A 25008-nucleotide genomic window follows, 5' to 3' on the forward strand; every position below is an offset into this window, starting at 1 on the left:
TCCCCGACGGCATTTTGAGCATCCCCAAAATAGGCTGTCTAGGTAGGCAGCGTAATATTATAATTAGGGTGAGGATAATTCGGGGGCATTTTCTGTTGCGGCTCCTCTTGGAGAAATCATAATGCATTTAGGCACCCACAGTTAGATTAACAAAGTAGCCTACTCAAGTTTTGGTATATTTATGATGTAAAACACACACACACACACACAATAACGTGATTGTGAACTTGTGTTTTGTCTATTTAAGTTTTAAAACGAAGCCTGACACCGTGTCTACACCAGACGCGATCGTGGCATGGCACGGCGCGACAAAACGTTAGATCTTATTATAATCAGTGATGCTGTGTACACTGGATGCGGCGCGACACGACAAATCCCTGACAGAAAATTATGATGCATTGACACAAATTTCAAATGATTTTCTGTGGCTTTGTCGCGTCCAGTGCAAGCGGCAACCTCCCGCTCTCTCTTGTGAAGCCAACAAGGAAGTGACTAAAACAATGCAATTCATCGACTGGCAGCTAGAGGCTGGCTCCAAAAGGGAGTCAATCCCTGCATCTCAATGTTCATACTATCCATCCTAAATAGTATGTGCGATTAGAATAGGCCTAAGTGTGTCCCAAAGCATAGTATGTTGAAAAGAGTATGCCAAAAGTGCCCGGATGGTCTACTGTTTCAGGTCAGTTTTTGAAGTGTGGATCCATGCAACTCTAATGGCTAAAATTCCCACAATCCATTGCGCTTTGGTGAAGGATTCGGTCCAGAGCTGCAAACACAAATAAAATGCATTAGAAAAACTACAGAAGTGGCGGATGCGCGCAATCGATGGTAGAGTTAGATGTCTGAGTTACTAATAATCAACATTTAACCTGGTAAAAAAATTATTTATTTATTGTTATCATTGTTATATTTCATCTGCAACAGCAATATGAACTTTTATAAACATCCATTTGGTCATTAACTTTTTAATGCATCATTGCAGAAAATATGAGCAGAGTACTCTGCATGAAAAGACTCGCGACTGGCAGATCAACGAGCTACTTCTTTTCTCTCCAGTATGGTAGGAAGTTAAATTAAATGAAATGTGAAGGATGTTAACTGTGACGAGATGATTGACAGGCCAGTTTACAGTGACAGGTGCGACACAGAGCGGTCCTTTAAAGACGCAATTGTGTTACGTGATAGTATGTCCCAAAACTTGCCTACTCTTCTACTACACACTTCTACTTCACCAAAAGAATACATACTTTAAGGGGCCTAACGGTTAGAGTGTTGGACTTGCAATCCAAGGGTTGTGAGTTCAAGTCTCGGGCCGGCAGGAATTGTAGGAGGGGGGAGTGAATGTATAGCACTCTCTCCACCATCAATAGCATGACTGAGGTGCCCTTGAGCAAGACCCAGAAGAGAAGACAATGCTGAATAATGTCGTGATTTTTGTTATTTTTGGAGCAAAATGTATATTCGATGCTTCAACAAATTCTAACTGACCTTCTGATGTCACATGGACTACTTTGCTGATGCTTTTATTACTTTTCTGGACATGGACAGTATACCGTACATACATTTTCTACAGCTGGTTGATTGACCCAGCACCATGTCAAAAAAAAAAAAAAAAAAACCAGCAAATGGGTTAATGTATAAAACCCAACAAGCTGGGTTAAAATAACACAGATGTGTTGTGTCCAATATTTACCCAGCGCTGGGTTTCTAAATAACCCAGAAATGGATGTTTTTAACCAAGCATTTTTTAAAGTGTAAAGCTCTCTAAACACTTTTTTTTAAGTTCTTGCACAAGACACTGAAAAAGCAGAGAGACGCGGTGCAACAGTTACACTCGTCTGTCTAGCACAGTTAACCCTCCATAATTTGCACCCTAATGTTTTCTTAAACAGTCACATTGCGATTTCCTGATCCTTGAGCTCATGTGCAATGACAAAAGGTTAATAATTTTGAGGAAGTTAATATAACATTTATAATTTTGAAACATATTAAAACTTGATAATTTAAATTATAATATGTTTTATAAAAGGTATTATAAAAATAATAATTAAAATCAGTATTTTAAGACAAGGCTTGTTTATGATTTTGTTTATGCAGGTTTTTGCTATTTAGGTGATTACATCAATAGTTTTGCAGCAATTCTCCAATAAGCACAATGATTGCTGCTGGAGCTAAATACATGAAAATCATGTGGTCATAAAGGCCCCCAAATCCCTGAGCTTGCAAAGCAGGAAAATGCAGAATGTTGGTATTGCAATTAATTGTTTTCCTTAAGTGAGGAGAATGGATTTGTTATAGAGAAAGTAGTCCCACATTGACTGCTCCAATTACAATGGAGATTCTTATGTGAATACTAACACAAGCTTCCAGATACACTGTTAAAAATCGCTGTAAAAAATGGCCAAATTTTGACAGTAACATGCTGTTTTTCATTAAAACAGTGCATTCTGGGTAATATTCATCATTTTCAAGAAAGTAGCCTGCTGCTATATATCGTAAAATTAATAACGTTCAAGTCGACACTCAGAGGCTGTGTCTCAAATCATACCCTACACCCTCATTCACTATTCCCTACATGAGTTTACTAATATAGTCCACCTGACAGAGAGAATGAAAACTATGAGTGAATTCAGACACTGATGAACAGCTGCTGTTAACGAGCAAAATCACTGAAGAAAAGAGAAACAAGACAAACACAAGGACTACAGCTGACTTCAGCCACAGCTTTGGATGAAATCAACTGAAGATTTAAACGACTCAACAAATAGCTTTACTCATTACTAACCAGACTGACTTTATTTTTGTCAGATCAGAGATCAAAAGATCTTATTGAGAGTTACAGAGATTTAGATGATGATTTTTTTATTGTTTCGTTTGACGTTACCATTGTGGAGATCAGTATTTGCTTTAGTTGGGCTCCTAACCCTTGACTTTTGAACAATAAGTTTTGTTTGACTGCAATATTTGTGTCTTTAAGATATGTCTGTTATAGCAATATTTATGTTGGTGGTCAAGTGATTATGGCTGGTTCTATTAACCGTAATCTACTATACTGACTTGAAGTATTATTGGAATCAGTTGGATTTTAGATATATGAGTGTACTACACATATTTTTTTCCTACTACACACATTATAATACTCAAAATTCACTTTACAACAATAAAAATTAATATTAAAAAAAAAACGTTAGGATTTAAGAATAGTTTGGGTTTAAAAAAATTTTGAGCTTCAATGTCAGTAACACTCAACATTCAGCATATGAATCTCAACAATGGTGACAATCAAAAGCTTCATGATGCAATGCATGTTGGGTACCAGCACAGGACAAAACTCATCCATGACTCCCAGCATGCATTGCGGCATGAATAATTTATGCCCCTGAGTTGTCCACTTATGTTCTTGAATTCTTACAGTATGTGCTTGTATTTTTGCTTTTGTCTTAAGTTTTAGTAGCATGTTTTGTGATGTTCAGAACTTATCTGTTTATTTATTTTGTGGATTGTCACCATTGTTGTGATTCATACGCTGATTATTGATGTGTCTGTGTAAATTTCAATGAAGCTTTTTTTTATGAGTGATATTTTCTTAACAGTCTTTCATGGCTCAGCAGTGTTCCTTCTTTTGCTTTAGTATAAATATTCAGTAAGAGAAGGGACACGGAATTGGATCAGAAATAACAATGTTTGTTCTTATCAATCTATAAACAACAACATCAGATTTTTTTTCTTTTTATGCTGACTTTTTTGCTATAACAAGTTCCAAAGACACATTGTTACAGCAGGCAAAAAAAAAAAAAAAACTTAATGTTGAAAAGTCACAGTTCAAAAGCCCAACTAAAGTAAACACTGATCTCCATCATGGTAGTGAAAAAAACACCTAAACCTCTGTAACTCTCAATAAGATCTTCTGTAGACATCTGACAGAAATAAAGTCATTCTGGTTAGTAATGTGAAGCTGGTGAAGCTGTTTTAGGAGTTGTTTAATCAGATCTTGAGAGATTTGATGTATTCTTTTATTTCAGTTGATTTTATCTAATGCTGTGGCTGACATCAGTTGTAGTCATTGTGTTTCTCTTTCCTTCAGTGATTCTGTTTGTTAATAGCAGGTGTTCATCACTAATGCTCAATCATCAATTAATCACAGAATTATCTCATTAACTTCAATGATTCAGTGTTACTCTAAAACTCTGTGTGCACACATTATAAGTGTTCATTTAAAACTGAGGATTTTGTTGTGGGGTTTGAAGGGTTAAAGAAACAGTAAATAACTGTTTTTCTACAGTTTGTTACCGTAAATTAATGGTTGCAAGTAAATAACTGTTTTTCTACAGTTTGTTGCTGTTAAGTCAAGGAAAAAACAGCAATATACTGTAAAACGTAAAAGTCAGATTTATCAAATGAAAAAAAGTTAATTTGACTAAAATATTTGTGAAAATCCATAGAAAAAAACGTTATGCAAAGTCATATACTGATATGGAGAGTAAATACTGAACTCAACTGTATTAATGTGTTTTTGCACGAGAGATCTGTTAGTTGAATGTAGTTTTGTGGTTCACCATTGTGCTGGAGAGTAGAGTCCGTGCTTCATTCAATGATGAGCCACAAACACTGACGTTCTGCTGCTTTATATAAAGACAGTGAATGTGGAGTTACTGATACAGTGATGATCTCGGTGTTAAGTACTTCAGTACATGCATGTGTGCTATAGCTGACAATGAACTGCAGTGATTTGAGTAAAAGTCATGTTTTTAGTTACTTTACTATTACACATTAAGGGTTTGCAGTTTTATGTTAAGAAATATTCCTTCTCAGTGGGCTCAAATGAAATAAGTTCACAGTACTAACATCGTATGCATGCTAGTTTTTAAACTCAAACTGTTTGAAGCAGTGGGAGAGGAGTTAATTTCCATGTTAGAATTACAGTAAAACACTGTAAAAAATGAAGAGTTGTAAATTCACGGCTGAGAGCTGTAAATTAACAGTACCTTACTGGCACCCCTGCTGCCAGTTAATTATTGTTATTTAACGGCACAATTTTTTACAGTGTACAAATTGTTTATTAAAAGCAGAATGATAAGCCTACACCTATTTTTTTCTTCAAATAGGCTACTTGATATTATGAAATGCTAAATGTTTTTGAAATAATACATAGTTATTTTAAGTATTTCATTACTTTCATTACTTTATACTCTGATAAATGGTGACAAATTTTGCTTTATCAGTCTTCCACTACTGTTTAAACCATCACACTAGGACCTTTTACCCCTCACAGCCTTTTTAATTACATAATTTTTAATTAAAACTAACTTATTGTTTTCCTCACACATTTTGTGTTGCCATATCAAAAAAAAAAAAAAAAAAAAAGATCACACGGTTTTGAATGGTTAGTAAAAATGAAATTTCCCCTAGGGGTGGAGGTGTCGTCTTTTCAATAATTACATCTTTCATAAATAGGCTGCTTATTTTAAAACATGATCATAATACAATAGCTATTATCAGTTTTCAGTTTCATGATTGTTTTGATCATTTCTTTTGGATGCTTGCTTTAGGTTCACATGCTACAAAAGTCTGAACTTGCAGGGGGGAAAATGCCTTTGGGGTGACCGCCATCTATTTCTCCCAGCATGTTGCTCATGAGGTCTGATACCATCTCTCACAGTGGGTGAACTGAGAAAGTTTAAAGGTTCTGCTGTAGTTCAAGGAACTGGATAATTGATGTCAAAGTTTGTATGTGCAGCGAGTTTCAAAATGATGATACAGGAAAGAATAAGCAGCAAATTTGAGGAAAAATACCAGTCCTGCTGTGATGTCCACAACAATCAAAGTTGACAAATTTTTTGACATCCTTTTAACCCACTATTAACATTGGGTTAATATTACATACCCTTAGTGATACATTCGCAAAAAAAATATTTTGAATTCATAAATGAATATGTTTTTACAAATTAGTTGAACTGCATATTATGGTTTGCTATAAGACCTGTGCATTTGTCTTCAAAGCACAGCTCTACTTCATATTGCTAAAACAATGCGACACCATGACTCTTACATGAACCAAACATTCTCTCTCCTTCTGATCCACCTCCTCACCCATCTGTGCTTCTGTGCATAAATTCTCATGCAGACAGGAAAAGATTTGATAAGCATGAAGCAGCATATTTATGACACATTAAAACTTTCAAAGGAAGATATCTCTATGGCTCAGAAGGACTAAACGTTCCCTATTCAGAAGCATGAGATTAAATGGTCTCGTGTTTGAGAGAGGTGTACAAATCCACACATTTGGAATTATCTCCATTTCTTTTCAAACACCAAATGGCTTTTACTTTTTACTTTGAATATTCCTCTTCAAGCAAACATTACAATTTTTGTTTATTCCAAGCAATCTAATGTCCAATTTTTTTTTTAAATGTAGAGATTTTAATCATAACAATGATTTCCCCCATTATATATTGTTATCCTCTTTATTCATTCACATTCAGAAGAGATGATTTTCAAAGTGCAGTCTGACCTCAGTTAAAGGTTAAACTCAGCAGGAAACACAAAGACAAGGCATCCTTATTTTCCCTCACAGCAGCTATCAGAGCAGAACACCAGCCTGCTCATGCCTGAAAGAAAAAACCGATGAACTGTGAGGGCCATATATGCCTCTCACAGGAGGACGAAAGCAGGCCAGTGTCATGAGATCACATCATACCTTTTTCATAAGCAACTACAGTCTCCTCAGAACAATGATAATTCCATTAGGATTGAGTGTCTCTCTGCAGCACAAACTCATAGCGACCCGAAGAGACATGAATGAGGTGGCTGCATATTCCAAAACCTTTCAGAGACAGATAATATGGCAATTGATGATGTCTCATTCTAATACATTCAGATGTGTTGCACACACTCCACCCATGATATCATTCCTTTGTGGGGCCTTAAAAATAAGAAATTGGAGTATAAGTCTCCACAACAAACCATTTGTGACAATTAGGCCGAATGCTCATCATCACATCTAACGCACGCTCAGGCAAACTTGGCATGTACGTTGCAATTTGTCACAATGCCACCTTCACTCCCTGAGGCACTAAACAAATGAGATACAGACCATGCTGTTTCAGAAGAACCCTAACAACCCCACAGCTATTTCTTTTCAATCCATGAACTGCTCATCATGTATGGGAAATTATAGAAAAAGAGAAAGTCATTATTTTTTATGTTATTACCAGTGGTGTGTCAAGTCAAGGTGAAGTCATATTTCAGTTCCTATTCCCCTTCTGCGGATTGAAAATCTGGTATTTTTTTAATATTTAAATATGGATGAAAAAAAAGAATTAAAAAAAAATATTGCATCAAAATGTTGATTCTTATTATATAATATATATATATATATATCAAAATATAATTATATATATTTATATATTTTTTTATATATTGGGTTAGGTATATCCTATACCAAAATTTTTTTTTGACAAAAAATAAAAAATAACATTGTACCTCAACAAAAAATAGAAATTTCAATTAAAAAACATGTATATAACAGTGTACTTTGACAAAAAATAAAAACTCATGTAGAAATCAAAATTTCAACAAAAAGCTGTAATTTATGAGGTGTTCTGCATTATTAAACATGTCTTATTTGGTTTCGCCGTTTCTGCGAAAAACTGTCTCTTTCAATTTAAGTGTGTCATTGCAGAGAAATGAAAGTTCCAGACTTGTGATTTACATAAGGCACACCTTTGCTGATTGACTGATTATTTATTTCATGGGAGTATCCTGCTGCTACTAAGCAATCCTACGTAAAATAAGACTTTATTAAGCTGCAAATTCAGTTGTGCTGCTGTGCAACCTGCTAAACCTGCTGAGAGCCAACAAATCCCTATTTAGTAAAACTATTAACCTTTGGAGACTTCAGCACAGGACATGCAGACTCTGCGAAAGACATATGATTGTAATCTAACTCCCTAAATAACAGACATGAATTCCTTGTGAGTGAGGCTAACAGAGGGTCTGTATTTCTGGAAATTGTCACTGGAGGAAATGTTGCAGCTTATCAGAATGTATCCCAAACATATCATAGCCCAATTATCAGAGGAGTTTCTCTTTAAAGAGAATGCTTTTAACCTCAACGGAGGATGTTGCACATTGAGTCTTTATTCCATAAGGTAGAAAATAATTTTTCCCCCTTAATATTTATAAATACATCTCTTATTCAGGGTGGCCAAAACAACATTTTCTAGAATGCAGCGGCAAAAAAAAATGACACACCATTCTTGTCATGCCAACTGAAAATATTGAGCTGCAGAAATGCGTTTTGAAAAAGTAATCTGAGTATCTTCAAAAATAAAATAGCATTAATGATCTTTTATGAAGTTTCACAAAGGAATTTCTTGGAGGGTTCCTGTAACAGCATTATATTGCATGCATACAGAACAGAACTCCACCTTGTGGTTGTTTTAGTCAACCTTAATCTGAAGCCATTGACTGAGCTACAGCATTTGTTTGTGGAATATTAAGATAGCAAGTTTGGTAGACTTTCAGCTTTGCTTTATTGATCTTGATATGAAATTAAATTTTTGTGACATGCCTCAGGCCACTTTATGTCTAGATTATTTATATTTATTTGGCCAAACTAGTTATTTACTTGATTGATTAAATACACTAGGGGGCGCTATATATATAGACTTCCAAACAAAGGTGCACAAAAACGCAGACGGAGCAGTATAATGCTTCGCTTTTTCATAAAGGATATACCCTGCACAACAATAATGTAAAAATAAAAATAAAAAATTGATGCCACTGCATTTTGGAGGCTAGAATCAATGCACAGGCGATTATGTTAGCTGATATTATATCAATAATATTTCTGTGATGATGTGTTTGGTGTTATTTATGGTAACATTTTGCACGTGGACAGATCAAACAACAACATGAATCGAACTGATTAGAGAAATAATGAAAGAGTCAAAAAGAAAGTCCTGTATTCTGGCTTTGTTTATTTTTATTTATTCAGGCTTTGATATTGAGTTCCATTAAATGAAACAAATATGATTTCACTGAAAATGTATATACTTAAAACTAACACATTACAAAAGGTTGAATACATGTCATTTCTCATTTTAATGGTTAATAACCTGCTATCTTTGAGCCAGCAGACAATGACCATTTTCATTTGTCATTCTAGACTTTCTCAGGTTAAGTGTCACTAGCTTTTTGAAATCATGAGATGATATCTGCTGCCAGTCTGAATTAAACATGTTCTGGCTGAACAGAGAGGAACATTCAATTAAATATCTGGGGTAATAAAACATCAGCATATTAAAAATTGTTAATTACTGTAAATGAAACGTTTTGCTTCATCACTTAAACAGTGTTAGGCTTGCCGAAATACTGTATTTAATAATACAAATATTAGTGACACAGAGTGAGATGACACAAGTGAATACTATAAAATCAGTGCAATAATCTTTGTCGGTACAGTGCCAATGACTTCATAAACCATTATTTGGTGGACTTCTGCCTTGGTGGCTGGGCATTTACTCGTTTTAGGTATTCTTTGGAAACTCTTACATACTTGGTACTCCAACTTTTTCTCCCTGAGAACAACAAAACACATTGTTAGACACTGAAAATAAAGCTGTTCTGTTGTCTTGATAATGACTTTCTCATTAATTACAGACAAACCCAAATGATCAAACATACCACAAACATCTATACAGCTTTGTTTGGAGTTGAAGTTATTGGTGCTTCCTCCACATCCTGTGTATATGAACTCCTCGCAAGTCTTAGTAGAAGAGTTGTAGTAATACCTTGGTATGGAAGCTAAGCAATTTCCCTTGTCCAAAATATCATTGCAAGTCACAGGGATTGCTGGAAAAAAATCAAACAGACCACAAAAAAATTTCAGTTTTGATCTTTGCATTTTCTAGGGACCTCAGATATGTTCTAGGTGAAGCGAGGGTCCATTAACTAAGCAAGGCAAGAGACTGGAAACCATTTAGACGTGATGGCCATTAAACAAGCCAGTTGTGCTGATGATTTGAAAAGATGACAATAAAAATATCTTAATGTGTTCCAATGAAGACAATTAGGGTTGCAATAAGTACACAGATCCCTTAATGTTCTCATGTTCCGCTCATCCATTTTTATTATTATTATTATTTTTTTTTAATGCGATTGACATTTCCTCAGCAAATGATTAAAACTTTATTCCTGCTATTTTTCTAAAGACGGCAAAAAAACTCTTTCCAACCATATTGTCTTTAAATACATGTATACATTTTGTTTTTAAATTTGCATTTTAAATATTTTCTGTGACCTAGAATGCAATTTTCTAATTGAAAGACGTTTTAGAGATGCTACTGTGTCTCAATATACTTACGTTTAGGAGGTCTGCAATATTCCATACACTGCTGAAAGCTCAGAAACTTGTTGTCATTGCCTTGACAACCACCATAATTGAAGGGCTCACACTGCATGGAGGTCATATTGAAGAAATATTGCTTGTTGAGGCCTCGGCAGGGGCCCTCTTGCATTTGAAAACGACAGATTTGGGGGATTTCTGTAGTGCGCAGAAGAAAAGATGTTAAAGTGAGCATTGCACAAGTGTGAACACAATGCTTATGATATTTTTTTTTTTTTTTTTACTATAACTGCCCTCAGATCTCTCATAAAAAGTCAATTTAAGATGCTATGTGTTTTGTTTACAGAGTATGTGTGTGTATTCATAGGATGTAAAATAAACGTACTTGGTATCCTGAAGCAGGTTTTCTTGCATTCTAAAATGGATTTAAAGTTGTTTGCGTTTCCTCCACAACCGCTATAGCTGAATTCTTCACACTTTTGGGTGAGTGTATTGTAGTAATAGCGCTGGATGTCGTCATTGCACGTTCCTGCTTTAACTTGCAAAAGGCAATCTTCTGTGGGGGAATAAATTGCGCATTCAAAATTATAAATCGCAACCTCAAAATTCACGTGCAACGTTCATTTTCAGGTTTCAACAAAATCTGTCTCGCCCATTTTGCTTTTGAGGAAGACATTAAAAATCAAAATGTTATCTTTACCTTTGGTTTGTTGTCCGACGGCGCTTTGCAGTACAGCAGCAATGAGCAAAAGACCTCCAAGCAAATCACACGACATTGTGATAGATTTGGGATTCTAAGGTCGCGTGTAGTCTGCAATCTGTTACTCAGCCGTGAAGTTACTAACTTGACTTCTTACAATCGTTGCCTTATAAATGGAGAATTTGTCAGGGGTGGAATTGGAAGGGCGGGCTACTCTTAGTCATTTCCATGACAATTCCACGTACTAGACTACTACAGTAAATTGCGTCTATTTCCAAAGTAAACTTAGTATTACTACTACAAATATATATATAATAAAAATAATAATAATAATAATGCATGGCAAAAATACTTATCAAAATAAGATTTTTGGAGTACGTTTTACACGAAAGCACTACGACCTAAATACTACAACTCAGAAATACTACATCCAAATGTTATGTAAGTTTCATGTGTAACTTGCCTTTCTTTGTAATAATTTATAAAATATACTAGAAATTTCTGAGTGAAAATTGCTTAAATATTAATTTTGTTTTTAGTCAATCCTATAGCATATTTTTAGTATAGTAACATTGTAATGTATATAACATATACATTACATATGTACATAACAATGTATTAACAATATAATGCATTATTATTAAGATTATTTTATAAAGATTATTATAGAATAGTTGTTTGGCTCTGATATAACGATGAAATAATGATACAATGAAAAATTCACATTTCCATGTGTGACCACCTATGAAAACATTTAGTTATTTATTTATTTATTTTTTTTTTGAGAGAGAGAGAGAGAGAGAGAGAATAAATTTGTCATATCTTGGATGATAATGCATTATCTAATGTGACAGGTCAGGGGTAAACATGGATTAGCATGCTCATCACAGCAGCCTGTAATACTTTCTATGTCCCCGTGACCTAAATTGCAATCCAAGGGTCATTAGGAGAAAACCTGAATCAGTTTCATTATGTTTGGGATTTATTTTATTGTTTATGTAAATATGTATTTGCTTTGTTGAATGTGTGGTTGGTCACAAGAACAGCTGACCAGACATTTGGAGAAGACTATGGAAAGAGAAAATAAGAATGGTTGTTTTAATGAGATTAAGAGATTACAATGTTTACGCAGATTACTTTATAAACCGGATTGAGAGAGAGGTGCAGAATCTCTGTCCATTTTCACAGGTGGAGAAGACCTCATCGTAAGCGGCAGTAAGTCTGATCATCAGCAATACATTGTACACTTAAATATCTCGAAGATAAATACCCTACCACATGTGATGTGATCGTTTGATTTGATTTCTCAGGCAATGCCGGTCATAAATGTAGAAGAACTGACAGACCTGGATAAGGCTAAAATGGAAGTAACCCAGCTCAAAACTGAGGTGAAGCTTGAAAGGGCAAAGGTAAGCATTTAAATCTACTCATGGCCACATTACACAAAACGCACTACATCAAATGTTTGATTGTCACTTCATTTACCTTTTTTTGTCAGGTGTCCAAATGCTGTGAAGAGATTTCAGAGTACATTCAGAGCGGAGCAGATGAGGATCCTTTGGTCAAAGGCATTCCAGAGGAGAAGAACCCATTCAAGGAGAAAGGTGGATGTGTCATTTGCTAACGAGGACAGAGAAACCCCCAACTTTTATAGTTTAGTGTTCATTGCTGCCTGTGGACACCTGCTTAAATGTAATCATAGCTGGAATCCACTCTACATGAAAAAGGACAATCACAAACATGGATAGATGTTCAATTAACTCTAAATGGCTTTTTTTCTCCCTTTTTCTAAATGAGTCCCCAGGATCTGGACCACAATATGTTGTGTATTCCTCTTTGAAGTGCTGTAATAAATCAGACTACCATTGGGCACTGATCACCAGAGACTTGCTTGATGGACTTATGCATGTACCTGTATTTCTTTCTTGGGCGGCAGCCAAAAGGTAACATCTGTGTGACAAAACAGGGTGAAAGTGGAATGTTTGAGCTTGTAATTCACATGATAAATCAATGCTTAATCGGTGGAATATTTTAGATATTCAATAAAATCACATTACTTGGCAAAGGGCCACTAAAGTTTCTGACTGGAATTTTTGTCACCAAAAGACTCATAATGAGTTTGGTTTTAAATTCACATTAGCCTTTAGAGTAATCCTTATTTTACAGAAAACTTTACTTCACGTGTTAAAGCAGTTTGTCATAATGATTCAGACAAAAGGTCACACTTTCTTGTTAATTAATTTAATGCAGTAATGGTAACTGCCAAAATATCATAACTACTACGTTTAATAAATACTGAAATAATAAATATGGATCTTGTTTCATTTGACCATTACCCATTTACCGCAGTTTTATAACTTTTAAATAATTTATATTATAACTATAAATATGTTAACTACAGTAATCTTGATAAAGGGCTGACTTACCGCATTCGAGTTCCAACTTTACGTGTGTGTAATGCGCATGCGCATGTCAACACTTGTGCGTTCAGTAAGAATGGCACTGCGCGTCTTGAGATTAAGTTTGGCTTTGATTCGCAATTTACTCAAAACAACTGTTGTCTGCAACACATGGCACTTGTCAGAAAAAGCATCCTCCAATCCGAAAGCATCTGTTTCCACCGAAAATATCGATCATGTTCTCTACACAGAGGAACATTTTGCATTAAAGGCATCTTTGAGAAAGGTAGATATGATCGCGTGCTATTGTATTGTGTCTTTAATAAATGTACTATTCTCTTGATACCTGATTATCACACTCACATGAATGTGCAGGTCGAATCTTTTTCAGCAAGTGAATGTAGGTAAGGGGTCACTTACTGTATCAAGTACGTTAGCTAGTTTCAACTGGATCGGTTATATGAATTGCTTGGGATTTCGTTTTTAGTGTCGGACATAATAAAACGATTTTATGGAAGGATTTGTTTGATATAAAGATAGTTTTTTCGATGTTAAAAGGTGAATTGTCCAGATTAACCGCCTTGTTTTGATGCTGCCAGGAAGCTCTGAGAGTCACGTGACGCTCAAATTGATTCTGGCCTGCTGTCAACTCCAGAAATAAACTAAATAATAATAATAATAATTTTACAACAATTACTACTTTATTACAAAAAATATGCTGTCTCTTCTTCTGCTGTCATTTCCATGACCAAACAATTCAGAAAACCTTTTTTCCATGACCAAACAATTCAGAAAACCTTTTTTTTTTTTCAAAAGGATTTATGTTTGAGTATTATAAGAATTAGAAGTCATCAATTAATCTATCAATACCAACTAAATTCACTAATTTTTAACTGCCAAAATATCATAACTACTACGTTTAATAAATACTGAAATAATAAAGACTTTCTTCCAGTGGAAAAAAAAATAATAAATATGGCCAATCTTTCCATTACACGTCATTACCTTCTCTAAGGCGTGTGATAAATATTTTAACACTAATTATATTTGAATTAATAAGATTTAAATGATTGAAAGTCAATATAGTTATACTTTTATATCAACTGTGTAGACTAGGAAGGGTTACAGGGCTTGGGAAGGAAGTTGCTTTCTTCAATACAAGTGTGTCGGAATAGGCTTGTATGAGAAAGGATTTAAGTGGAAAAAAGAAAAAAGCAACGGATAATGAAAACAATGCTGTAGAGTGAAGCTCAGGGCCTGAGTTTATTAAAAGAACTCACCAGAGACAATGAAACATTGAAAACAAGTTAGAAAAGTCCTTGACATAAAAGCATGTAATGTTATTATGCGTCTTAATGAAAGGAAAGACTGCTGTGAAATTTAACAGTGCATAATATTTGCAGGCTTGGTTTTATTTTTCAGCTTTTACTCATACTAAAAGTATTTTACAATAAAAATGCACTTCTTCTCAAGGTCATCTCATGACTCAAAGAAATTCTTCACCCAGTGTTAATCTTACATAATGCTTAAGTCACGTCAGTTATGATCCAATTCAAATAAAGGGAGTATGATTTAAAAAATCATGCACAAATAGGGTTACCACTTCCAGGAAACATTACCTATTGTCTGATTCAGTTTAGTTCAATGGTCGTGTCTTCTGGGTGCATAAAGTGTTGACAAACTATAAGTCAGAATTTTGGACTCCACCAAACAATTCTCAGCACGGATCAACAAGAGAATCGTGGAATGTATCACCAACCTTTATTAAGAATTAGGAAACTTATACTGAAGGTTCGAACAGGGTGGACCACCCTTCCTTTCTGACTGTATTATCCAGTCACAGCCTTCTGGGTTTTAAAGTAAACCTATACTAAATAGGCCTGTCTATACGAAACTTTTTGTTGTGCGATATATTGCCCCAGAAATAATTGCGCTAAACAATATTATTGTCATTTTAAGACCATTTCATGCCACTGAATATATAATCTATATTAAGTGTAAAGTAACAAGTAGAAAAAAGAAAAAATCACAAATAACTTGTATGGAGATTTTTCCCTGACCTTCTTTTCTCTGTAAATTAAGGGTGCACTGTATTGCTGAAAAACACAATCTACTTAGCAGTCAATGTCCGTATGCACAAAGGCACAGATCCTTAAACAAGGCCATATCTTTTTTTGTAGAAGCATTTTTTCAATTTGAACTAGCACCAACTACACCACGTTATGTACGAGAAGCTGCAATAGACACAGGCGCAAGAGGAATGAAAAAAACATGGTGACATTCATTTTTATGTAAATATAATGGGCAATATATTGCGTCACCAAAAATTATTGAGGCCATGTGCATATATTGTGCCATAAGTCGATATATTGATTATTGCAACAGGCCTAATACTAAATATTATTCTTCTGTTATATGTTCTCTGCCAGTTTTTCCTGCCAATTCATTCTGCTGAAGAAATTTATTTGTTAGCGTACTGTTGACCCCTGGCTTCCTTTAGTTTTTAAACGCTGTTTGTTCTGTGCACACTGCTTTTGAGTCAAGACATTTTTGTTGGCCAGTGAAGCAGCACGTCTGCATGTTTTTGGGGAAATGTGTTGCTCATCCTCCTGCAGTATTTTTCTAACTTTTCACAGCTCATACTGAAGCAGATTTTTTTCTTAGTCTGTACCCATTAAACAGTACACATGACAGATTAGCTCAAGAGGAATCATTTCCATAGCTGGAAAAGTTTATAGCCTTAATTGAATTGAAATTATTGGCTCATCAACTTAATTTTATTGTTCACATAATGCATTATTGGGAAAAGAATTACATTTCTTTTTTGCTTCATTTAAGTAGATTTTAATGAATTGCCTTACTTTCCTTTGACTCCCCCATTGCAACATTATAGTGTTCTTGTGATCAGACACTAAAACAGTACAATGAGTATTACAAGGTCTGTTGACTTTTCAATTGCATTTGTTTTAGAGACTTCTGCTCCATCTGTTTTAAACTTAATACTTTAGCCCAAAATACTCACCCTTAATGTTGTTTGTAATCTGCCTAATGTGTCAGATTCTAGGGGACACAAAATAAGTTATTAAGCTAAAGCAGAAGGCAAGAATATAAAGTATATTGCATGGTTTTGGAAGAATTATGAATATAGAACATATTTTCTGTTTTTATGGTACATTTCATACCTCTTTGGAATTTTATTTATTTATTTATTTTTGGGGGGGATCTTATATAAATCTCTTATTGTCAGTGCTTGTATAGATGCTCACTATATTTCACAATGGTTATGTTATTACAACATGCACGTCTTGAAGTTACTCAGAAGGAAGATGAGTGTCTGTTCCCGCTTTCAAGGAAGCAACCTATTGCTATTAAACTCTGTATAGCTTGAATGAATTTGAAAACGTATTATTTTTGGCCTTTTGTAACTTTATAGATAGGGCGGGAAGTGATGTGTAGAAGGAAGGGTATGGATCAGGAAATGACACAAACCGTATTCCAATTGTCATTGCCCATGTGAGCTAATTGCTAGGCCACATGTCTGTCAGAAGTTAAAGACTCTTTTTTGCATTGTTTTGAGCCGCTTCCTCCTTATTTACAGTGAAATCCTGCTTCATTGGAATAAGTGTTTAACTGCAAACATGGCGTTAAAGGGATACTCCACCCCAAAATGAAAATTTTGTCATTAATCACTTACCCCCATGTCGTTCCAAACCCATAAAAGCTTTGTTCGTCTTCTGAACACAATTTAAGATATTTTGGATGAAAACCGGGAGGCCTGTGACTGTCCCATAGACTCCCATAGACTGCCAAATAAATAAGAGTGTCAAGGTCCAGGAAAGTATGAAAAGCATCGTCAGAATAGTCCATCTAACATCAGTGATTCAACCATAACGTTATGAAGCGACGAGAATACTTTTTGTACATGAAGAAACAATTCCTCTCCTCTGTCTCGCTCCAAATCAGTGTAGCTCCATTTTGACAAATCTGAGCAGTACGCAAGCGGCTTCAGCTCTTCTGTGTCAGCCGTGCCACAAGGATACGTTTTTTATGTGTATTTATGCTTTGGTTTGAAAGAAAACAGCGCATTGGCACAACGCGGCTAACACAGAAGAGCGTACGCCGCCTGCGTACAGCTCAGATTGCAATGACTGTTGAGCCTCATTCATAAATATACAGGTAATATCCTCATAATTTATTACATTTTCCCTCTTTTTTACAAGATATAGCAAAAGTTATAGTAATTATATATTAGGAATACAATACAGTATAATTGCTCTGGGGGAAGCAGCTTCATAAATCTGTAGGTCAGAGGAGAGCAGCTCTTGCATTAAGAAGTGCTGACACTGTGGCACTTCTGCATTAGCAGGATTTACAGCATCTTCTTAGACAGAAGATTAGTACTCGGAGCATTGCCTCACCTCTTTTGATATGTGCAGCACAAAGTCTCTAAACAATAACATCAAATCTGTTCAGATGAATTGTGATTTGACTGCTGTAGGCTAAACTGGAGCTTTTCCTATATGCGCTCTGTTTTTCATCTCTCGTCTAGAAGCTCACTCTCGAGATTTAGGGGAGTTTTTAGGGAGCTATTTTTATATTAAAAATCCACCATAATCAAAAAAGGGTACTGAACACTTCCGTGGTTATGGAATATATAATATAAAGTATACAGTTCAATGAACACACATTACCTATCAGCAGGGCTTGTTGTCTCATTATTTGGGGTAAGTTGTCACAATGTAACTTACTTTTAATTCACCTATTATACGGTTTTTAGCAAAATTTAAACAGTAAAACAATTATGAAATGCAATTTATGAAAAAGCAAAATGTAAACGTGATGTACAAAAATATAAAATCATTATATTGGCTAAACAATATTGTAAGTGATTCAGTACATTTAGGAGTCATGATTTAAATCACCTGCCCTAACTTGATATTTATGAAATACTCTTCCCCTGAGAACGTTTCAACTTTTTGAAGTTTTGAATTTACCTTTATTATATAGTTGAATTATGTCTAAATATGTTTCAGTGTGGTTCAGTTGAGTTTACAACAGCTACTCTTTTCAGCAGAAATATGGTATTGGCAATTTTAGTTTGGAAGACAGAATTCACAAAAATGATTGAACTACATGTTAAAAAACACATTTGTGTAATTTAACTTAAAACCTTATAGTCAGTTACTGAGTAATAGCTCTTGTGAAAACAAGCCCTACTGACGTAAATCCAGATTTTCTGTTTTTCCAACCCTGGCAAACTCAGATAAGACTCTAAGACTCCATTCTTATCCAAACGAACAGTCTTTTGACATTTACTCCCAAAATATGTGCAGGTACAAAGCCTTTTTGTTTCTCTTGAAATACCTCTTATTTCACATTTATGTAGTGATTAAATGTACTGCGCAAGGTTACGCCACCAAACAGGAGAATCACTCTCCACAAAAAATAAATAAATAAATTTCATGTTCACACAGAATGGAAATGTTGACTTCCAATAGCTGTCCTTCGTAAAGCTCAGATCTGCTTGTTGACATATGACATTAAACATCCTTTTTCCATTTTGTTCTAACTTGTATATCTTAGTATTTCATACTATACAAACCCATACAAGACTATTACACAATATTTGCATTGTAATGTAGCAAACGATCACAGTATTTTTGTAACAATCAGAATTCCATCTCTTTAATCGTCTCAAATGTTGTTCTCCAAAACTCCTTTAAAGTTAGTTTAGCAAGTTTGTGGTCAAGATAAACAAACCTTCTATTTAGATGCATCTCACTAGATCATCTGTTTGGATACAGAATTGTTGGAGTGCAGCTGTATCTGTTTCCTCTGCTCTCTGGCTTCTCTTTTGCTTATTTTGCCACACCAATTGTCGTCCACAACCATTGCGGGACCTGATGACAGAATACAGCATCCTGTATTACTGGGGGAAATAAGCATATTTCACTACAGTCACTAAAGGACTTGCTTTTCAGCATTATTGTTGCCCTTATTGCTTTCACAGAATAGAATCATTTCCTTAATATCGAAATTTGTTTCCTGAAGGAAAATGCTAAATAAAATGGAACATGAAATGACATGAATAAATGCATGAAAAGGAAAGTAACGTGGGAAACAGTAATGCTTTTATTGCGGTCAAATGTAATAGCTTATACCACGTTTGCACAAGACATTGTAGTATGTTATCATAATGATGACTAAATGGACTGCAGGGGTGTGAAAAGGGCATGTCAAGTTTTAGATTACTGCATGGCAAAAATATGTTGATGACTCTTACATGATGTACAGTGGTGTGAAAAAAAAGTGTTGGCCCCCTTCCTGATTTCTTATTTTTTTGCATGTTTGTCACACTTTAATGTTTCAGATCATCAAATAAATTTAAACATTAGTCAAAGGTAACACAAGTAAACACAACATGCAGTTTTTTAATGAAGGTTTTTATTATTAAGGGAAAACAAAATCCAAAACTACACGGTCCTTTGTGAAGAAGATGATCTGAAACATTAAAGTGTGACAAACATGCAAAAAAATAAGAAATCAGGAGGGGGGCCAACACTTTTTCACACCACTGTATATTTGTCTTCAGTACTGAAGAAAGCAAGTTCAGATTAATGCCGAGCAGACCTGATAGAAACTATCTAAATTACACCTGCTTTGTGATCAAAATCTTCTGCATTCATTTCAAATGTTTACATGCTCATTAACAAAAAACTGAAGAGATGAAGTGTGATCCAGGTGATCTGCTAAATGGACATTCACATCTTTTTGTTCATTGGCTGCAGAGTATGGAGGTCTGGGGTTGGACTTCAGTTACAGTGTGGCTGTTGCTGAAGAATAATGAAAATAATGTTTTTTGAACCTTAAACCGCATAAATGCATTGCATTACACCAAATACACAAAATAATGTTCTTTTTAGCAGGATCATATGACCCCTTTAAATTAGTCAACCTATTTGCAAGAAATCCTTTTTTTTTGTTTGTTTTTTGCTAAATAAAAATTAATTAGGTTTAGGAAAATTTGTCTAAGAAAAATGAACTTAATTTAAGATATATTCTCTTATAAGAAAATATATTATGCAATTTTGCTTTTCAAGTATTTGTGTTTTTATTTATGTATTTACTTATTTCTGTGTTTTTTATTTATTTATTTTTAATAAGTAAAAGGCAAAAAAAAACTGATTAGGAAAATTATTTTATACAGTGATTAATAGAATGTTGCAGTAGACTCTGAATGAGGTATTTCTTCACCATGTATTGATAGACTCTTAAAACATTAAATCATCATTTATTATAATTATAAATAAATACTATCCTCAGGATGGTTCCATTTCCTCTTTTTAGTATTTGACATATTCTGACTGCAGCAGGTTGTACGCTGTCACTGAGGGGATATTACTGCACTGTGCTCACTCTCTGGAAACATTCATTTTTCTGTGCATATTCGTTTTGGCTATTTGGATTCAGAAAATCAGGGATTTTAGGGATTTCGATTAGTTTCCTTTGTAATTCTGCCCTATGGAACAGTTTTTGAAATTGCATTTGCTGCTAGTAAAATGTAAATGTCTTCTGTAACCCATGCTGCCTCACGAGCTTTCAATCACTGTTGCTATGACACTCACAAAATAACTGTGAGGATGGGACTTCTGTGCTGTTGTAGGTTTGGTTCTGCAGAGCTCAAGAGAGAGTTCTTGCAGCCCACCATAATGGGAGACATAGTGGCCTGCCTCGGGTGAGCGAAACGGGCCGGCTCTGATGTAGTAAGTAAGTATTTTTCTAGAGATAATGTACCTAAGAGGAAAGACATGCTCTTTTAATTGCCATGGGGGTGTTTTAAACAAGATGTAAACATACACCAGTCGCAAGTCTAAAATTAATTACTTTCCCAAATGAAGATATCAAAGCATTTCAGGCCAAGGAGATTAAAAGACTTGCCTACAAGGGAATACCACAGATCTTTTTTTCATAAATGTATTCAATTTTGTATTTGAAGTAAAGCTGGGACTAGTCACAGATTATTAATGAGTTGTTTTGAGGTGAAATTAAAGTACAGTATTACTTTATTTTACATCTAAAGCCAAGTATGATCTAAAGCTGTGATTCTCAACCCTTTTGGCTTGAGGGCCCTTCTTTGTTCAACAAAAAATCCTTCAGTTTCCTCTAATATTTCTGCCATAATTATGACAAAGCTCGTTGTTTTCAACTTTTTTATTAACAGAAACTGGGAGTGGTGATATAGTTTAATTAACCACAATTGATTTTGTAATTCCATAACAGTGTTGTTATTTTTAACAAAAAGCTATTAAAAATCATTTTCAGTAATTAAAATGAAGCTGATATATATAGCTTTTATATATATTTTATATATATTAGTATATATCTATTATATGCCTAGGCAGCATTTCTATATATAAGTTTTTATATATATATATAGTTAAAATTATTTAAAAACTTAATAAATTAGAAATGCTGCCTAGGCATCTAACGGAAATAATACTAAAACTAAATAAAAAAAAGAATATAATCTCTCTCTCTCTCTCTCTCTCTATCTCTCTCTCTATATATATATATATATATATACATATATAATATAATAACATATATATATATATATATATATATATATATATATATATATATATATATATATATATATATATATAACAAAAAAACACAACAAAAAAAAAATACCAAAATAAAAAAAAATAAAAAAAAAAACAAAAAAATATAAAAAAAAAAATAAAAGCTAATTTCAAATACTAATAAATACTAATAGTATATAAACAATACTAAAATAACATTTAAGCATTTAAATAAAAATTTGTTAAGTTAAAAAAAAATTTAAATATTGTGTAAGAAAACTCTTAATTTAAGATAACCAAAATATATTATGCAGTTTTGCAACTGCAGTCAACAGGTTTAACTGACTAAACTGGCTAAAAAAAAAATCAAAATATGAATAAATAAATAAATTACTAAAGCTTTTAAAATTAAAATGTAAAGTGAAAATATAAAAATAGAAACTAATTTTAAATAATAATAAATACTATAATAGTAAGTAAATAATACTAAAATAACACTCTTCAAAAAGTTTCAAGAACTCATTCTTCAATAAAACAATAGTTACTGTGAGGGGAAAAATCACTTTTTTTAGCATTTTCATTAGGTAAGAGTGTTTAATATATTAATTGTTATTTATTATTATTATTATTATTAATAATATACTAATTTAAATGATTTTAAGTGACACCATGGCCCCATTGGAAGCATTCTGAAGCCCCCTAGTAGGCATCTAGCTCCTGGCTGAGAACCACTGATCTGTAGAGTCAAATTTAGTAATAAATACTGTCTCCTTCAGGCATCAAGACTAAAGCTGATTGCAAAGGAGATGAACTTGTCATTAATGGAGGAAAGATGTGGACTACTAATGACACTCAAGCAGACTGGACGTGCCTCCTGGCCAACACCAGCGATGGCCCTTCACACAAGAACAAATCCTTAATCTTCTTTCCTATGAATCTGTCAGGTAATAACTTTATGCAAAAGCACAAAACGTTTGGAAAAGAGTCTTTTTTTCTGCCAAAAAAAAACATGCTAATGTGTTACCATTCGTCCGCAGGTGTTCATAGCGCACGTAAGATGGAAAAAATAGGCATGTAGTCATCGGATACAGCAGAGGTGTTTTTCGTTGACGTGCATGTACCCTGCAAAAATCTCATAGGGCAGGAGGAAATGGGCTTCACGTACCAGATGCTACAATTCCAGTAGAAGCGACTCTGGGGAGTGGCCAATAGTAAGTAATCCATTCCAACTCCCACACATCCCACCGCACAGCAAATATTTCTCTTCACTGGCACGGGCATGACGTCAGGGTGTTAATGTCAGTAGTGCCTGTGTTTATAAAGCCAAATCCATCTCCTCTTAGGCCAAAATGTGTTTATCAGTGAAGCAAACTTCAGGATGAACTTGTGTGTTTTGCTTTAAAAATCAAGGGAAAAAAGGTCTGGCATGTTCATAGCAAACATTTCAGCCTTCCTGTCTAGATATTATCAGGACTGAAATCCTACAACTATTTCCTCCGTCATATAATTTGTATGAAAAACACTTCAGAATTTTTCCTATGACTTGATATCGTCATACTTGTTTTTTAAGTCCTGACGACCATGGAGAAAGTTGTCCAAGAGACCATTAATTACACAGAGGAAGATCTTCAGTCAGCCGATTCTATATCACCAGGTTGTTCACTTCAGGCTGGCTGAGCTGCAGGCAGAAATCGAGCTGCTGCGCTCCCTTTTGCATCGTGCCACAGGTGAGTCTGACTGTTTCCTAAATTATTCCAGAATGATTTTCTAGACCAAGGCAGCTATCCAATTTCATGGTTTTGGGTCTGGCAGGTCTACAGGGCCACTGATTTCCAAATTAATAATAGAAAGAAATGGTGTGAACACTGGCTTGCGATCAGTCCATTTTCATTTTTCCTCCCTCATATTATGAAATCAAATATTGAAGCTGAACCTCAGCATGTATGCCTGAAAATGAATACCTCTGAAATTCTTAATTTGTTTTTAGCTCTGTACATTAAGGGAAATGATGTAACAAATTTGGCATCAACGGCAAAGCTGAAGGCAGGACGACTGGCCCGAGAGCTTGGTGACAGCTGCCTCCAGTACTGGGGTGGCATGGGCTTCACCAGTGACATCCTAGTCAGCAGGTTCTACAGGTGAATGTGCTCTCGGGGCTGCAGTGACATCTAGTGACATTGAAAAGCAACAGGTTTGGATTCCATGTATTCACTCGTGAGTATGGGCAGAAAGAGCTGTGTCAGTGCGAATGCAGTGAATCAAACTTTGATTTTGAAAATTGTAATTGAAAAATATTCTAAGCCTAGTCCTGTTAGGTCACAAATATATATAATCTGTTTTTGTTTTTTGGTCTTAACAGGGACTCCAGATTAATGTCCACTGGTGCAGGAGCTGATACTGTCAATCATATGCAAGTACATGGACACTCTACCTAAGAAATGACATCACCTATATGAGTTTGAAAAACAAAGTGCACTTAAATTAACTAGTTACATCAGTTGTAAAAGCAGTTAGAAACTTTAAGATGGATGTTTTTTACATCGCATTAAAAAAAATGGTACGTTAAAGCAACACTGTATAACTTTTTCTATGTTCAAAATGTATATAATTAGCGAGTTCATCATAAATTCATCTACCAAATCACTATGGTACATTTATAAAAAGTGATTATTTTTGGACTATTGTAGCCTGTTCGGGTCGTCACTGCTGTGGAGTAACACATACCTGCATGAATCACAATAGACATAAACTTGGAGAAGTAGCTCCGGTTAGAATGTTCTTCCGCGGGATGTGTGCAGTTCTGTTTATTAACTGCTAGAGTGCCAAAATTTACATAGTGTTGCTTCAATAAAGATTTAATGAAAACCAATGTAAATAAAAATATGTAACATTTTGATTATAGATGTATTTGACTGTTTGTTAATATGCATGAAAAAAAATAAAGTTTTATAATTCTTAAGAAGCTTGTAAGATTCC

The 25008-nt window shown here is 34.5% G+C and overlaps 2 protein-coding genes and 1 pseudogene across 2 annotated transcripts; 2 read left to right on the top strand and 1 right to left on the bottom strand.

Annotated features, from left to right (window-relative positions):
• Positions 1 to 8961: 8961 nt before the first annotated feature.
• LOC109048182 (tissue factor pathway inhibitor 2-like) lies at positions 8962 to 11227 on the bottom strand. Its single transcript, XM_019065871.2, has 5 exons — positions 11049 to 11227; positions 10734 to 10904; positions 10367 to 10546; positions 9688 to 9855; positions 8962 to 9581 (listed from the first exon to the last, which is right to left on the bottom strand). The coding sequence occupies exons 1-5, from the start codon at positions 11122 to 11124 to the stop codon at positions 9487 to 9489; spliced, it is 690 nt and encodes a 229-aa protein (XP_018921416.1). The 5' UTR covers positions 11125 to 11227; the 3' UTR covers positions 8962 to 9486.
• Positions 11228 to 12175: 948 nt separating this feature from the next.
• Positions 12176 to 13119, top strand: gngt1 (guanine nucleotide binding protein (G protein), gamma transducing activity polypeptide 1). Its single transcript, XM_019065873.2, has 3 exons — positions 12176 to 12263; positions 12359 to 12457; positions 12547 to 13119. The coding sequence occupies exons 2-3, from the start codon at positions 12362 to 12364 to the stop codon at positions 12670 to 12672; spliced, it is 222 nt and encodes a 73-aa protein (XP_018921418.1). The 5' UTR covers positions 12176 to 12263; positions 12359 to 12361; the 3' UTR covers positions 12673 to 13119.
• Positions 13120 to 20952: 7833 nt separating this feature from the next.
• Positions 20953 to 24813, top strand: LOC122148827 (annotated as a pseudogene).
• Positions 24814 to 25008: the final 195 nt, after the last annotated feature.

The sequence above is a fragment of the Cyprinus carpio genome, chromosome A19, assembly GCF_018340385.1.
Source record: "Cyprinus carpio isolate SPL01 chromosome A19, ASM1834038v1, whole genome shotgun sequence".
Lineage (NCBI taxonomy): Eukaryota > Metazoa > Chordata > Actinopteri > Cypriniformes > Cyprinidae > Cyprinus > Cyprinus carpio.

Bases quoted from the DNA above. Each gene is read 5' to 3' on its own strand.
- LOC109048182 (XM_019065871.2), bottom strand. From the start codon at position 11,124: ATGTCGTGTGATTTGCTTGGAGGTCTTTTGCTCATTGCTGCTGTACTG. The intron at 10,905-11,048 runs GTAAAGATAACA...ATTCCCCCACAG, and splicing joins CGTCGGACAACAAACCAAAG to AAGATTGCCTTTTGCAAGTT. The intron at 10,547-10,733 runs GTACGTTTATTT...TGCGCACTACAG, and splicing joins AACCTGCTTCAGGATACCAA to AAATCCCCCAAATCTGTCGT.
- gngt1 (XM_019065873.2), top strand. From the start codon at position 12,362: ATGCCGGTCATAAATGTAGAAGAACTGACAGACCTGGATAAGGCTAAA. The intron at 12,458-12,546 runs GTAAGCATTTAA...TTTTTTTGTCAG, and splicing joins TGAAGCTTGAAAGGGCAAAG to GTGTCCAAATGCTGTGAAGA.